The following is a 17051-nucleotide window of genomic DNA, read 5'->3' as shown; positions in this document are numbered from 1 at the left end:
GCTCATTTCTTCTGTCTTCGTTTTCCTTCCCAGCACAGCCAGACAATATCTATATCGAGGCCATTCTCCTCCTGTTCTTCTCCCCTTAAGGAAAAATCCATCTAGCCAAAAGCAGCAGAGATTATGAAAAGTCCAGAAAAGGCAAATTTTGGAAAGCAGCAGCTTTAAGGAAACTGCAGTGGGGATGAAACACAGAGGGCCTGGCTGCTGCCATCACTTCAGTCCTGCAACACCAGTGCCAGAAGCCAAAGTAGCCTCTGCTGGGAGCACCCCTGGATCCCAAAGGCTGTGGGACTGGGCTGGGTCATCACAGGATGGAAATCTCAGATTGCTCCTTCCAGGCTCTGCTCTAAGTGCTGCTTCAAGTCATATCACTGCTCACTGGTGATCTGACACTTCAGCATTCCAGTAACAGGAGAAGGTGCTTTCCACAAGAAGCTGAAGTTCTACCCTTTGAGTGGCCCAAGGCTGGTCCTGTACCTTGAGAAATTACTCTTTCTTTTCCTAACAGAATTAAAACAAATAAAAAAAATAAATGGCACCCTTCTTGTCCTTGCCCCAGGCTGCAGTTTCCAGCATGGAAACTACTGGTTCCCTGGGAAGGTTTACATTGCATGTGCAAAGACCAACATTCCCAGGCTTCATTTGATCCTCGTTACCTTAGGAGAGGGAACCAGAGATGCTGCAGCCTGGATGATTTCACATAATTACAACTGCAAAACATCTAAAACACAACATATACAATGCCAGAAGTGTGGTGCCTGATGAGGCCCAGTAATACTGGAGCAGGTACACACACCCTGTCACACAGCCATGACATCCAGCCACACCATTCTGATCCTTCCCTTCCCTGTTGCCAAGGGGTTTGTTATATAACTGCACACATAAAGGGAAAGATCTGTAAAATATACAGACACAAATATGCTCCTTGCTTTGTTGTTTTGCTAAAGTTTTGAAAAATGTCTTGGGATCCTCAAAACCAATAGCCCATGAAAGACAGAGTACTTGATTCCTGTTGGATAGCAGCAGGATGAGGATTTTTTTCTGCAGCTCAGATCAGTTTGATTAAACAAGCATTTTGTTGCAGCCGTCATACAGTGCTCATTAAAAAATACTCTACATTTGTGTAGCATTTATCATCCAAGAATCTCATCATGTTTTACAAAATGTAATTAATTAAACTTTACAACTCCCCCCAGAGAGGGATAAGGAAAATGGAGAGCTGCTTTAATCCATCACTGAACTGCAGCAGGTGCTGGGTTAGAGGAAAGCAGCTTTTCAGCAGCACACAGCAGCACTGGATCAAGAAGAGAACATCTCCAGGCAAAGTCACTCAGGGAATATATCCCACACCTTGTGTTTGCATGAACTGTGCACTTCCACGAAAGGTTAAATGCCAATTCTTGCAGAGAAGAGGGGGATTTTTCACCGCCACCCCTCTCCCCAGGTTTGTATCTGAGGCACCCGGCAGCACAATGTCTTCCACGGAATCCCAAGCAGTGCTAAAGCCCAGGGGCACCCACGACCCTGCTGGAACCCAGGAGGCAGAAGATATAAAGCCACACAGCTACAGATTGCATCTCACAGTCCTGGAATGTTGTGCAAGCTGGTGCTTAAAGTGGAGGGAGAGTAAAGTCCCTTTAATCCCTCGCTTACTTCCCTCTCCCCTCCCCATCCGTAAATCCACACCTGTTAAAGGTCACCCTGAAATGAAATACATTTAAATGCTTCCTGCTGCTGCTTGGCTCCCCTGTCCTGGTCTCCTGTGATCCCTCCCAGTGCACACTGCAGAGCAGAGGGAAGGGGGGTGCCCACGTGCCCTGCTTGAATGTCAGTGTCTCATGGCTGAAATCCCACCCCACTCTTGGTGATCTTTGGAGAGGAATCTCCCTCTCACCCTGCCTTTAGGAGCAGATAGGATAACACGGCCATGGGGCAAGCCTGATTAGGCAGATCTGTTATGCCACTTTCACTACCTAGGAAAAAGGTAGAATTTGATCTGGTGCAGGCTGGGGAGGGAATGCAAAGGATCGTTTTAGTGAGAAAGTATGGCAACAAAACCTCAGGGATATGTGCCAGGAGAGAATGATGCAAACAAACACATGGAGGGGGATGGATGGAACAGCACCAATTCATTCACCAGTGATCAACAGAGCTGTGAAACCAATGGCAACTGCATGTATGGATTAGAGAAAGAGCCTTTGCCTAACCCTGGGATACAAACCCTTCCAGCTCTCAGTGGGAAGATGTGCTGGGTTGAGACTGGCTGTGGTCTGGGACCTGCAGGAAACAACATCAACAGGTGCTACAGGGCTTTGGAGGCAATAATTCCCAAAGCCACCAGTGCCTTTGGTCTGAGTGAGGCTCAGTGTCAGCAAGTGAGCTTCTTCCAAGAAACAAGGTAGGGGAGAGAGAACAGCCATTGGCTGCTTCAGCTGGGAAGGTCAGAGAGACAAATTCCACATTTATTTTCATCAGACATAAATGTGGGAAGAGAGAAGTACAAGGATTGTGCTGGAGGAACTGACAATGGATTCAAAGATGATAACAAGGTGATTTATTTTAAACCTCTGTCACATCATTTAATTAGTCTCCAAACCCTCCCCTGATAATATGAGGCCCATTTGTACATCCTCCCTGCTGGCCCGCTCACACTTAGCCAAACAGACACATGGATAAAATGGAATTTATCACACCAATCTTCTCCCACTAATGAAGGCAGATCGCCCTGCCCTTCTGGACTGATATCACTATGCCATTCCCAGTGGGTACATGTCTTTCCTCTTTTTAGCATGAAGAAACTGGGTTTTACTGGTCCCTGGTTCTATTTTCATGTTTGTCTCTGGGAAGCAGCCTCAGATACAGCTGTTGCTGCAGCAGATTTATCTCTGTGAAAATTCCTGCTTTGGTTTTGCAAGTGTTTTAATTAACGTACATTATTTTAGTACACTTTACTACTGATAGCATGTAATTATCTCCCCACAGGTATATATTTAGCTAACCACCAGGCTGATCAAAGACTTATAAAATAAGGTACTTTTGCAACTGACACCAGATACAAGCAAAGGCCAGCAAGGCAGGACCAAAGGAGGAGGGAGGAATTCCCCCTCCCCACTCCTAAACCCAGGGCTCAAATTTCACCACTTAAAAATATGATCACAACATTAATGTACACATTTTATCACAGGAGCATGAAGATGCATCAACACTCAAGTGCTGTGAAGGAGAAAAGAACTATGTACATGCTAAACTATTAATCATTGGTAAGTGATCTCCTCTGCAAAGTGTTTTGAGGTTGATGAAGGAAAATGGCTCTATAATAACACAGAGCAAGCAATCTGCTTGCAATCACAGGTTCATTCTCTCAACTGCTTTTGCCATGTCAATCCCTAGGTATTATTATCTCTGCAAGGCAATTCACCATTTCCTGAGGAGGTCTGGCCATGGAAGAGATTTCAAACTCCACACCCTTTTCTTATCCTATTCAACGCTGGAGTCTGGTTTCCACTGCCAGCACAATTTTAGATGAACGATGCTGAAACCCCAGCAGCTGCTCTGCTCTCACCACACCAGACTGTTCATGCAATTAAAAAATAACTGACTGGATGAAGCAACCTGGGGCCATAACTTTTCTCCAAATTACTGGCTGATAGAATGTGCATCTCTCTGTTGAGCTTCTGCAAGAGCTGGTAGCCTGTGATTTCTCTTTCTCCTTGATGGCTGCAGCTCCTTAACCTGTGCTGGTGGGAATTCATCAGATTGAAATGAGTGCTTTGGAGCCAAGAGGCTTCCTGTGCCAAACCACATGTTTCAGAACCGTATCTGGTCCACAAACCACTGAAGGTTTGATCCTTTATTAAAAGCACTGGGTGCTTTGTCATCAGTTTCAGTGGGCACGGGATCATTTAGGTAAATCCTCGTTTCTTGACCTTCTTGAAGGCCACTCTGTGCTCTCTCACACACCTGCAGACGCTGTGTCTGTGTATTCCTGCAGGACCACTGACCACCCACCCAGGTGAGACCCTGAGTCTTCAAAGGGTGGCACATGGAACAGGAAACATGATCCCAACCTCTGAGGGAGGCTGTTCTGCTTTTTACTTCTCCTTTTCAGCAACTCAGATGAAGTGTGACTTAACTTTTTGGGCCACATCTGAATCTTTGGACTAAAAGCTGCAATATTATGTGTTACCCTTGTTAGTAGAGAAAGGAAATCTCTTTTGTATCCATTGACGTCTTTTGCAAAATGCTCTGTGTTTTTTGAATTTATTTCTATTTTTATTTCTACTTCTATTATTTCTATGCCATTATGTACAAACTTCACAGCATTTTCTAGAGAGGTCTTCACTAAGATGAAAACCTCAGGGCAACACTCCATTAGGCTTTTATTTTTAGAGGTTGGGTTAAACCTTCTTGAAATTGGTAGGTTTAACTGCATTCCTTTATTTAAGGTAGCTGAAAGAGACATTAAGTCTATTGCCACCCACAATACAAGATTGCTCAAGAACCTGAAGGCTCTGGCAGGACAATTTGGAGTAGGATATTAAAAGGAAAGAAGGTTATGTGTGGATGCTACGGTTCAGGTGGAGGAAGAGACAGAAAGACAGAGTACGGAAACAATCAGAGAACGGAAACTTCAAAGAGCCTGAACAATCATTGATATAAGACCTGGACCGAATACAAGGATTTGGGGTCACATTGCTGCCTGGAGCAGGTGTGGAGCTCTAAGCATGGCAACTGGTTCTCAGTGTGTGAATTCTTCTGTGGTCAGGAAAAAAGGGCCACGAGAATTCTTGTAAGCAAACAGAAACACATCAGAAACATCTTTGTCACAGATCCTCCCATCTGGATCCACCAACAAGACCCTGAGTTTTGGCCAGCAGCACAGGTCAAAAGCAGGAAATGTGCAGCAAAACCTCGTGCACATCTGTACCATTCCACTCTTCCTGCTGGGTCAGGTTAAGGTGGCATAAAGAGAACAGCCCTGCTCCTCTCACCCTGCCAGCATGGGCAGCTCAGGCCAAGGCTTGAGTCACTGCTGCCTCTAATTGAATTGGAGATGGATCCTCATTAAGGATGTCCATTCTTACCCTAACAATCCAAATTTCCCCAGATCTTGCTATAAGCAGTTTGAGCAGCTTTATGTGCTCCTCTGCTCTGCAGGGAACTCCTTAAAACGAGGCCCCCGCCACTGGCTTTCTTCCTGTAGGTGAATTAATCTGCCTTGCATGAGTAATCCTATTTAAAACAATAGGTTGCCTTGCAAGAATGAGGGAAGCAAGTTTGGAGCATGATTTTCTGCAAGTACTGTAAAAAGGGCACATAGTAGTTCATCAGGGGACACTTCAGCCATAAAACGACAGTTACCGGTAAAGTCCAATAATAAAATAAAGGATAATTTCATAAGAGGATTTTAAACTCATTTAGCAGGGTCTAAATCTGGAACCCTTTCTTCAGGTGATCAGACACACTATACATTCCTAATCTTACTTTCTGTTAATAAGGAAAAAAAAATTGAAAATCAAGCAGCAAGCAATGTATTACTTCTGCCTTTTTAAAAAAATTATGTGATGTTATGTTATTTATGCTATGCTGTAGAAGTACTCAATGTAAATAAATTAATTTTGGTAAAATAAAAGGTGAAGCTAGACACAGATACCAGCTTCTGATGTGTGACACAGTTCCATGTATCTTCAGACAGCACAAGTCCCTCAGCTCATTTAATACCAGGTAGCAAAACCCTGCAGACTCCAAGAATCCTGCAGTGGCAGGAGGGAGGAGTATGGAATAAGACTCTGTGAGCTGAGAAGTAAAAGCTGCAGAGATTAGTGTTTATGTGGGAGCCCTGTGGGCTCCTTTCAGCGTCCTTAATTTAGTTTTCATCTCTGATCCGCTCTACCAGTCCTCTGTGGGATGGAGATTTCATATCCCGGAATCCCGGGGTGCTGTTTGACCTGTCAGGGGCAGCGGGGGAGCGGCTGCTCCCTGTTTAACACTGCAGCATTTTGCTTTTCAGCTTCAGCACAATAAACAACAACAAACCCTGACACTGCCATGAACCTGCACGGGAGGATTTGAAGCCTCTAGAGGTCACTACACGGGGACCATCAGCCGCAGCCGCTGCCTGCGAGTGACACCTGCTGGAGTCACACCTGGTGCCACCACCCAGGGCTGCAGGTGTGCCCAAACCCCCCAGCAAGGCTCTGGGGAAAAACAAAATAAATCTGGGTGGCTCTTTCCCATTTTACCCTGAGCTGATGCAGTCTCACCTCAAGTTCTGCATGCAGTTTTGGGCATCACAATACAAGATGTAAAGCAATTTAAAGGAGGGCTACAGAGATGGGGAAAGGTCGAGGGGAGAAGCAAAACAAGGAGTGGTTGAGGTGACTTGGGTTGTTCTGCTGGAGGAGACTGAGGGGAGATTCATCAGGGTTACAGCTCCTCCTGAGGGGCAGAGCAGGGCCAGCTCCAATCTCTGCTCCCTGGGAATGGCTGGAATGTCAGGGGGAATACCAGGAAAAGGTTCTTCTCCCAGAGGGGAGTGGGGCACTGACCAGGCTCCCCAAGAAATGGTCGCAGCCACTCTCAGGGCTGCACAGGCTGCTCTGTGCAGGGCCAGCACAACTCTGTTCGACTCTGATCCTTGTGGGTCCCTTCCAACTCTGGATATTCCTGTTTCAGGAAAATAAAATTTATATTTATCTGCACATTAACTGCTCAACCACTCTGGTTATACGGGTTTATTTACACTGTATACCCCAACCCAGCCTCTCCTTTTGCCTTTGACACCCTTCCAGAGGAGCTGGAGCAGAACACAGCATGTTCCCACAGGGAAAAGTCTTCAGTGGGCAATGAAAATGAACTTCTTACAGTACAATAAGTGTCAATTTCAATGTATTTTGCAGTATATGTTGTCTGTGAGCACATATTTACTGTGCTAGAGCTGTAACTTAAGAACACACTGGAGAAGGTTCATTTGTGGGACATCGACAAGATTGCTGATGGAGACGTGTGAAGATGCTGATGACAACTTGTGAATTTTTCTATATTTCCTCACAATCTGAAGCGCTGCAAGGAGGGCACCTGACACCCCGTAACGTGGGACGGTGCGAGGCGCTGCCCTGGGGGATTGAGGGACATGATCAGGAGTTGTTTACCATCCCCTGAGGAAGAGCAGAGCTGATGAAGGGACCTGCTGGACTGCAAATGAAGGGAAAATCCCTCAGGTGCCCCAGCCCTCTGCCAGGCTGACAGTGCCTGTGGCACCTGGGCCAGAGCGTGCAGCCCCCACTGGGAAATTGGCTCCCAGAGAGGAGAGCACAGAATCATGGAATGTTAAGGGATTGGGAGAACCTTAAAGATCATCCAGTTCCAACCCTCTGCCATGGGCGGGGATACTTTTCACTAGACCACGTTGCTACATTCCCCGTCCAATCTGGCCTTGGACGCTTGCGGGGATGGGGCAGCCACAGCTTTTCTGAGCAACCTGTGCCACAGCCTCACCACCCTCACAGGGAGAAATTTTTTCTGCATATTTAATCAAAATTTCCGCCACTTCCAATTAGTACCAATTACTCCTTGTCCTGTCCCTAGGACAGGCTGCACGGGCTCAAGGCGGCACCGGGACCGCCACGGTCCCTCCTTAGGGGACAGTGACACACCCAACATGGCGGCGTGGCACACCCAAGATGGCGGCGGCCCCGTCCCGCCCGCCGGCCGCGTTCCCGCCCTTCCCTCCTCCCATGAGCCCCCGCGCGCGTCCCTTCCGGGCACACCAAGATGGCGAAGCCGGGTGAGTGCGGGGGGATCAAGGTGACCGCGGCGTTCCCCTCCTTCCCTCCCTCGGCCCCGCGCTGACCGGGCTCTCTCCCTCTCCCTGCCGCAGTTCTCCTCAAGGACACCAAGCTGATGGACGTGAAGCTGGGCCAGCTGGGCAGCTGGCTGGCTATGAGGGACTTCACCCCCGGCGGCATCTTGGGGGCCATCCGGAGAGGTGAGGGGGATGCGGGGAGGCCCGGAGGGTGCGGGACCCTCATTCCTTCTCCTGAGGGAGCCAGGGATAATAGCGCACAGTAATCCCTGCCTGTCAGAGAGGATGATGCCTGAGGGGAGGGTGTCTGGCAGCGCAGGGGCTGCTCCATGGCCAGTTTTGCCTTCCCAGAGCAGCTTCTCCTGTAACATCGTTTTTCCATCTGTAAGTTTATTTCTCGTGTGGGTTTTATGCGCTAGATGTTTGTTCTCAGTGTTCCTTCTTGAATAAAGGGGAAATGGGATGCCTTTAGTCCTGAACCCTTTGGCTGGAAATCTTGGGGTTTCACAGCATCAAGTAAACAAAAAAGGATTAAAATGCAGTTGATCCCTAGAGACAGTGAAACAGGAGACCGAGCCCTTATGGATCACTTGGGACCAATGTCATTTGTTGTAGATATACATGTGATTCGGGTAGATTTAAACACAAAATGTCACATGTGTCTGCCTTTGATAATTCATGTGTGCATGTGTATATTGTATGGAAGATAATTCAAAAGGAGCTTGAGCTCATGAAAGTCATAATAATATTTAGGAAAAAAATGGGAAAATGTTTTTTTTTTTCCCTTTTGTTTGTTTATTTTTTAAGGCTTAAGTCTGTTAACTTGGATCACCTTGCTCAACCAACACACAGGTTGCCTCCTCTCAGACTTGCTTCTGAGACCTTCAAATGTTTCATTAGCACCAATTTCTTTTTTGTGAATCCAGGCTGCTTCTTTTTCTCATAGGGTAACACACAACTCATCTGGCTGCTCTGAAACCTTTTCCTCCTCCACAGGTCACCAGAGATACTACAACAAATACATCAATGTGAGGAAGGGGGGCCTCGGGGGTCTCTCCATGTTGTTGGCTGGGTATATTGTCCTCAGCTACATGTGGAGCTACAGTCACATCAGTAAGTAAAAACCATGGCTCAGTGTGTGCAGGGCAGCTTGGAAGGTTGCCTGGGGGATAAAAACAATCACCTGCTGCTGCTTTTAGAAATAAAAGAAAGACTGTTGGCAAACAAACTTCTTTTAGCTTTAGAAAACTTGAATGCTGAGTATTTTCTTGGCAATGAAGAAAGTTTAGATCTTCGTGTCTGTCTGACCTGACAGCACCTAGAAAATAAATGCTCGGGGGTTTTTCAGAATGCTTTCTTGCCTGCAATTTCAGGTGTGGTGGAGTTTTTTTCTTGTGAGTTCAGCAGAATTAACTTGCTGTGCTTTGCTGCAGAGCACGACCGCAGGAGGAAATACCACTGAGACCCCCACAGAAGGTGAAGCTGCAGCTCCTGGCACAGCTGCCCTGACAGAAGACATCAGAACTATTGGATATTAAACCTGTACTCTTGTGACCAATAATAAAGTGCATACACTTTACATTTCCTGAGCTGACATTCTCCTAATTGAGTTGTTAATTGTGCTGTGCAAATAAATTTGTCTTCTGAGAGTTTCACCCCTCAGGGTAAGTTCAGAGGGAAAGCAGCTGCTCCTTGGGCTGTATCATGAACTGTTGGTAACTGATTTCTGTTTGATAAAAGTGATAGCATGGGATTGCTTCTTCCTGGCCATTAGGGACAGGCTGGACAAGGGGCTGAGAGGATGTGTTTTGATTTGAAAGACTATCTGAGCTTTGTGTGCCCTGTGGCTGTTTCTGGTTCTCAGTCAGGCTGTCACCAGGGGCTGGAGGTGTTTTGGGCAGTTTTCCATCATTGCACAGCACTGTCTGACATGAGACAGGGCTGCAGCTCTCTTTCACTGCCTCAGGTAACCCAAAATTTCCATCAGAACTCCTTTCACTGCCAAAACTGGGGAGGTCATTCTGAGTGGGAATAAGCTTCAGACTTTTAATCTGTCAAAATAAAGGAAAACTTTCCTTCTTAAATGCAGCTCAAAAGGAGCATCTGTGGGTTTGGCCCCAGCTCTGAGCTTCCTCATGCCCCAAAATCACACCAGCACCTGGGGCTGGGCACTGCTGCCCACCTGAACCACACCTGTCTGAACAGCAGGGAGGGTGAAAACCACTTCTTGAGCAACATGAGGAATCTCCCAAGAGCTTCAGTGGTTACAGGAAGGCTTTCAGTGTTGGAAAACTGGTACTGAAGCCCAAAAGCTCCTGAACTGGGTGGGGAAGGTGATCAGGCATTGGAGTGTTTTGTTTTAGCTCCTTTTCCACATACCCAGTTACAAACAGATCACAGCTCAGTCTGAGGGGGGCACAGAGTGTTATCAAAGTGTCTGATGGTCTGTGACTCCACACTTGAAACTTCCACAGTGAAATAACTGCAGTCATGGACACCAACACAGGCTCTGGTCACTTCTCTTAATCCAGCCACATTTACCTTGTTCTTCAAGAAAAATAAATTCACAGCCAGCTTTTGCCATCAGTACATTTCAATAAAAACAAAGTATAAAGGCAGGCAGCAAATGAAGAGATGGGGTAGAATCAATAAGGCTCACATTGTGGGTATTTTTTTTCTTTTAATTCACATTTTGTCATTGGCCCTTTTGAAATAGTCATCTCAAAATAAATGGGGTTTGTGTAGAAAAAAAATATGCTTTCAGAAGGGATCTCTACCAACACTTTAAAAGCTGTGTTCCATAAGAATAAACAGCTCCACTCCCCACACTAGATGCTCTCTAGTGTGGGAATACCTGCTCAGAGTGAGCTGGGTGATGGGGGCTGAGACAAGGCTCTTCTATTTCTACTCCAAGCTGTGCTCTTGTCCCTCCTTTCTGCAAGTGGGAACTGAGCACAGCTGCAGCTTTCCTATCATCATTGTTCCTTATTGTCTGGCTAACCAGAGAGATGCCAATTTATTGTCCCCCTGATCAGTTCTCTCCCAGAAGATTGATTTCTAACCTTCAGCACAGCAAGAAGCACAGAAACAAAGTGAGTGGACACAGGTTTTACTGCCTGATGTACGTGAGGGGTTTGTCAGCCACCAGGACAAGCTCACCAGGCTGACCTGGAAACAGGACTTGGCTTTTGAAGAGCTACAGGACAGCAGAATCCCTGCTTCCTCACTGAGGAGAAGGCATTGCAAGTGTTAAGTTTTCCCAGTCAGTCTTCCTGCTTCCCACAGGGAGGGCTGAAACGCTGCAGATTCTCCAAAGAGAAGTGGCAGAAGGAAAATACTTTAAAGAAACACTGGCCTAAGATGTGTTTATGTGGAGTGCTGCACCAGTAAGGGCTTGGTTTATCTACTGGCGTTTAGATCTACCTTTCATAAGGGCTCAATGAACACAGGCGGAGGCCAAAATTGATTTTAAAAAGGTTAAAACTTAAAAAAAGTTGGGAACAATTACAAAAATGTTGCTTAGCAGCAGCCAGCCTCTGACCAGTTCTTTCAGTAATGGCATTAAAAAAACAACCTGATTAATAGCTCCAGACATTGTGCTAGGCAGAAACCTTTCCTCAGTGGTAACAGCTCCCTTGCACCTTCCTGCTGCTCCTTCACTGTCCACTGAGAAAGGCCAGGTGTCCTTTGGTGCATCTGTTGGCATAATGACCTTTTTCACCACACTGGAAGAGAAAGAGACAGGAATTATTGCAGGGATACAGCTCTTTCCTCCTAGCTGCCTTTGTTAAGGCACCCAGCAAGTGCTCCCATTTGGAAGCTTTTCCACACGTGGAAGATGCAGCATTTAGCAGGTGCAGTGAAACAGGGTGTCAGGAGGGACAGGATTTATGGGCTGCTACCAGGAGCAAAAACTGCTTCTATGCTGGGAGTAACCTGATGCCATGTTCTTCTAAGACTACTCCATGTGATATGCACCATATCCATGGGGACTCTTCTGATCTTCATGAATAAACAAAGAAAAGCACCTCTGAACTTGAGAAAGTCACAGATTCGTGACTTTGCATCTTGAAGCTACTCAAACACACAGAAATGCCAGTGCCTGGTGCAACAGCCTTCTCCAGATCTGTAATTCACTTGCAGATTAAAGAGGCAGCTATTAAAGGTTTTCAGTGAAATGGATTCAGCTATTTAATATCCCTCTCCAATCACAGTGACTTTCACCCAAATATGCACCTAAGGCTCAGAGGTGACATGTAAAATGTTGTCACTGTCAGGGCAAAAGGGACAGGAAGATTCTTTGTCCTTTTCTAGTGACTGTGGCTTTTGTGGAAAAATAAGGAGATGGAAACTTGTGTCCAAATTTTTCCGGTGCTCCTCAATGAGCAACCAAGGTGAACAACTCATTCCTTGCTTTGACACCACATTTACAGCTCAAACACTGAGCAGGCTTTGCAAACTTAATTTGCTACTTTCAATGACCTTCCAGGAGAAGAGAATCTACACCCACCAGTGTAAGCAAATCAGCTTATGAGACAAAAATTTCTATTAACTCTTATTTTGAGATGTGCAGCTTGGCAGTCTCCTTCCAGTCTTTGGGGCAGGGTTTTCCTGTTTATTAGCAGACAGCAAAGTCCTACAGAATTTGTCATTGTCACAGCAAGGCAGCGACCTCAGAACTCAAGGCCAATTCCCACAGCTGTATCCAGGCACCACACAGTGTCTACTGAGCAAAGCTCAGAATTCTTTTTAAACTGTGAAAAAGCCTTTTTGCCTTCCCACCTGAGCCCTCCCCTCTGCATTACCTTGTAGCAGGTGACCTGCTCCAATGGCCGGGGTCCTCTGTTCCCACTGTTGTTATTTTGAGATTGCATGACTCCAATGACTTGGGGTGTCCTCTGTTGGGTAGGAGAAGAGTTCTGACTCGTTAAGTGCATCAGGGATAAAGATCTTTGTGGTTTTTATTTTGTTAAGAAGGGAAAAGAGCACCCCATATGTCAAATGATCAATTTTCCTCCAAATCTGTGTGTGGGTGCTCAGCCAGCTGGAGCAGCAGAAAGAAGAAATCAAGCACTGAGCCTTACAAAGCCCAGTGATCCTGTTTTTCTCTGGAAAGCAGATTTGGAGAGTAGGTTCAGGCTGCTAAAATATCATTGCCATCACGGAGGGATGTCACCCTGATTACAAAACCTGGCAGACTGCTGCACAACTACATCTGATGTGTTTCTGTGTGGCGTGGGAGTGTTCTGTGACATGATCTCCATGTGAAGTTGGAACAATTGTGGGGTTTCATCACTACAATGGCACTCAGGGTTGCTCACTGTTTAATTCTCCCTTCCAAACCCCAGAGCCTGGGTGCCCAATTTTGACCACTTGACAACCTAATCTATTTTAAAGCACCGTGGGAGAGCTTTGAGGGTGGCTGTGTGGGGAGGCAGGGAATCTGGGTACCTTTTGCTGTGTTTGTGTTGGCTGAGGCAGTGGTGGTTGCTCTGTGGTTCCCATTGGCAGTTCAAACCGAGGGCTGGTTTAGATGGAAACAAGAACATTGATTCTCAAATCATATGCCAACATTTTATCATCAGCTCAGTCAAGCAACTCCAAACAACAAAACATTCAGCCAGTTAAATCTGGCTCACAGGAAACAGACCTCCCCCTCCCCAATTCTCTTTACATATGTGTTGCATATCCCTCTGCCTTCTGGAATATAAATCCATGTGATTCCACTGCACTGATGGCACCTAATCACCATGCCAGTCTCACTGGGAACTCCCTGGAGAGGCCCTGCCCCATACCATAGACGGGTTTGGGTTGGAAGAGATTCACAGCTCATACAGTTCCAACCCCCCTGCCACAGGCAGGAACACTTTGAACTACCCCAGGTTGCCCCAGCTCCATTTAACCTGACCTTGGACATTTCAGGGATGGGGCAGCCACAGCTTCTCTGAGCAACCTGTGCCAGGGCCTCACCACCCTCACAGGGAAGAATTTTTTTCTAATTCCTAATCTAAACCTACTCCCTTTCAGTTTGAAACCATTCCTCCTTGTTCTGTCACTACATGCTTTTGTAAATACTTTTTCAATCCTCAAATCAGTAAAAATTTGGCCCAACTAAACACTGGCAAATCTCCAAACCATTGGGAAGCACGGGAGCACCCTCATTTGACATGAACCAGACCACAGGGGAAACACAAGGCTGCAGGGCAGGCCTGGAGCATACTCACTGCATGAATTTACAGGCAGGGCCCTCTGGACAGAATCCCACCAGGTAATTCACACAAATGACTCTCCGAGTGTGCCGATGTCTGCACAGGGGACCTGCAACAGCACAAAGCTCAGCAGTTCCCACTCCATACATCCACATCCCAGCAGAACATGCCAAGATGGAACAGCAACACTCCCCCTTGATCTGCAGGCACAGGAACTGTGGGAGGCACATACCGTGTTTGCAGAAGCCTCTGTCATACCAGGGACAGTCTTTGATCTTCGACTCCGGGTCAATGTGCAAGAATGGACATTCCTTGTTACTGCATTCCCCTGGACCAAAGGCAAACACACTTCTCAGTCACTTGTGCAGGTCTGAGATCAAAATGATTCTCAAAACATTACCTGGATCGTGTAGCTCCCACAGAGCTGTTAGCAACATTTGTAACTTCAGGCACAACAGTCTCACTGCCTGCCTTAACCTCCATGAAGAGCTCCAAGGACTCACCCCTGGTGAGCCAAGTTCTACCAGACTGGATGATTTATGTTTTTAAAAACAATGGGGGAACTAAATCTGAAAGAGCAGTCATGGTAACAAAACCCCAAACACTTAGTGCACCAGAAGTGTGGAGAAACTACAAATTGCACACTAACCTCAATCCAAGGAAACCTACAAGACTGTAAGTTTCTGGCACCAAGTTGCCCCATTATGTCCAGATCTCCAGAGCTGGAAAGCAAGTGCACAAAAGTTTTGCACACCTATGCCCTCTGCTTGCTCATCAACTCCCCAAAATCACAGTCATGCCAAGACCAGCTGCTCAGCCTACTCATCTCATACCCCAAAAAAGTGAACTAAAGGCAAAAAAAGCAGTAAAAACAGCAGTTTCCTCCCTCTTCCTGCAAGGGACAAGCAGTCAAGTAAAGACACCTACAATACATCACAAATTTACGTGGATAATAAGGTGAAGCAGATCTGGGAAAATGTCAGCCTAACATCAACCACAGAAGAATGTAATGCCATGAGGAGGAGGATCTTCTTCAGACTCCCACACCTGCAGGAGCTGCTTACCAAATTTGGAGTAGAAGTAACACTCAGGCATCTTGGTCATGTCATACTCGTGCAGGAACTCGCACTGGTCTCCCTTTTTGCACAGTCCTCGTAGCCAGTGTTTACAAACAACTGTCTTTTCCCCACTGATGTGTCTGAATGGGCACATGCCTCCTGTGGAAGGGTGGGAGAAGGGAAAAAAGAACAATTAAAGTGTGTCACACAGGGCAACAGCAATCTCTCTGCAAGAGGGGTTTCAGAAGACATCACCTATGATTTTAGCCTTAAGTGATAACAGCAAACAGGGAGTTCCAAAACATCCCTGTGATACCCTCTAAGGAGCTTCACAACAAAGTCTCCAGCTCTTAATCCTGGAAACTACAATCCACAGCAACTAAGACACAGATCCACTGCAAAGTCAGCTTATGGCGAGTTCAAACCTTCCTTTAACAGTAGCTTTGTTTCTTTACTTCCCAGCTCCCTTAAAAAATACCATTATTTCCCAATTGCTGCAGATATTCCAACATCCTTCAGTTTCCTCCTCTATCTAAGTTACCCCCTCAGCTTTACAAAACAAGGGCACTATAACCAGTGCTGGAAAATCTGTTTTCACCCCCCATCCTGTGAGAATAATTGCCTTTTCCAATATTCCACACCACTTGCCTTTTCCACATGCCGCCTTTAAAAAAAACTCACAGACAGCTGCGCCCGATTCTGTGGAGAGAATAAGGAAACATCATTTATTTTATCAAAGCTTCATGGCAACCTTTAAAACATTTCCTGCCCTAGAAAGAAAATCTGATGTCCAACATCAAGAGAAAAGCAGCATTTTGGTTTGGGAAATTTGCTTTCCTGTAGGGGTTCCTTGTTATAGCCTGGCACTCAAAAATATCTGTTTTCTTCTTGAGGGACAGCAAGGGGAGTTTGCAGATTTGGAGGTGCTTGTTTTGCTTTTCAGCTGTTTAAGTTCTCAGCTGGGTTTTCCTCTGCTGTTAAGTCAGTCCTATCACAGAATATCCTGAGTTGGATGGGACCCACAGGGATCATCAAAGTCCAACTCCTGAACTCTGTATTTGTAATCATGGCATTAAAAGTTTTATATTTCTTTACCAGAAGTGCCTGAAACAACATTAGCATGTTATCCCTTGCAGATTCTGACAAAGAGGGACATTCAAGGGAGTTAAACACAAGTTTAGTAGCCCTGCCAGAAAAACCCAGCAAACTGTGAGTCTCCTGAGTCTGTGTGAGACTGAAGGAAAGAGAGTCAGCCATGGATAAATCTAAAGCAGATGACTCTCCCCATCGAAATACTTCATCTACCAAAAGGGAATGAAAAAGGAAATATAAAGTACTGTGCGGGAGAGTGATGTTTATTTACAGTAACATCTCAACTTTACTTTTCCAGCCTGGCTAGCAGTAACTACGAATTTCACTAAGTAGAAAAGACAAACATCTGGGTTATGACAGAAACTTCACGGGGAAAGCAGAAGTTGAGTAGATCTACGGGTAAGACCCGAGGAAGACGCTCAGATCCCTGCAAACCTCCCAGGCACCCCAGCCCAGCCCTGCCCGAGCCCCCCGCGGAGCAGAGAGCCCACACGCACTGTCCATGCCAGGGAAGGGGAGCGGCTGTGCCCCCAGCTGCTGCTCCACGGCCAGCTCCAGGTCGAACGTGATGTGATCCACGCTGGCGATGAGCTCTTGCATGGTGGCAGCTGGGGGCCGCCGGCAACGGGAAGGTAGGGGCGGAATGGTGGCGGTGTTGGAGGCGGCGGGCGGGCGGGCCCGGGCGGGCCCGGCCCGGCCCGCTCCACTCCGCGCCGGCAGCGCCTGCAGTGAGGGGAGGCGGCGGCGGCAGCCCCGTGGCCGCCCCGCGCCGCCCGCCCGCGGAATGACGGGACCCACGGCGGGCACGGCCGCCCGGCGGGCAGCGCGCGCGCTCCGGCCAATCAGCGCTCGGGACGCCCTAGCCCGGCGGGCAGCGCGCGCGCT

At 46.9% G+C, this 17051-nt stretch overlaps 2 protein-coding genes across 3 annotated transcripts; one reads left to right on the top strand and one right to left on the bottom strand.

Moving 5' to 3' along the window:
• The first annotated feature begins 7690 nt into the window (after window positions 1–7690).
• Window positions 7691–9386, top strand: ATP5MF (ATP synthase membrane subunit f). Its single transcript, XM_064726386.1, has 4 exons — window positions 7691–7789; window positions 7883–7990; window positions 8804–8920; window positions 9241–9386. Exons 1-4 carry the CDS (start codon window positions 7777–7779, stop codon window positions 9267–9269), a joined length of 267 nt encoding a protein of 88 aa, XP_064582456.1. The 5' UTR covers window positions 7691–7776; the 3' UTR covers window positions 9270–9386.
• A 924-nt stretch (window positions 9387–10310) lies between these two features.
• Window positions 10311–16953, bottom strand: CPSF4 (cleavage and polyadenylation specific factor 4). Of its 2 annotated transcripts, XM_064726380.1 has the most exons (8): window positions 16664–16882; window positions 15723–15773; window positions 15081–15233; window positions 14249–14344; window positions 14032–14125; window positions 13259–13331; window positions 12613–12705; window positions 10311–11532 (listed from the first exon to the last, which is right to left on the bottom strand). In XM_064726380.1, exons 1-8 carry the CDS (start codon window positions 16764–16766, stop codon window positions 11464–11466), a joined length of 732 nt encoding a protein of 243 aa, XP_064582450.1. In that variant the 5' UTR covers window positions 16767–16882; the 3' UTR covers window positions 10311–11463. The 2 variants fall into 2 exon arrangements, with proteins under 2 accessions (XP_064582450.1, XP_064582451.1); XM_064726381.1 differs by lacking the exon at window positions 13259–13331 and having other exon boundaries at window positions 16664–16953.
• Window positions 16954–17051: the final 98 nt, after the last annotated feature.

This window comes from Zonotrichia leucophrys, chromosome 14, assembly GCF_028769735.1.
Source record: "Zonotrichia leucophrys gambelii isolate GWCS_2022_RI chromosome 14, RI_Zleu_2.0, whole genome shotgun sequence".
Classification (NCBI taxonomy): domain Eukaryota; kingdom Metazoa; phylum Chordata; class Aves; order Passeriformes; family Passerellidae; genus Zonotrichia; species Zonotrichia leucophrys.
This window is presented reverse-complemented; position numbering and strand designations above follow the sequence as displayed.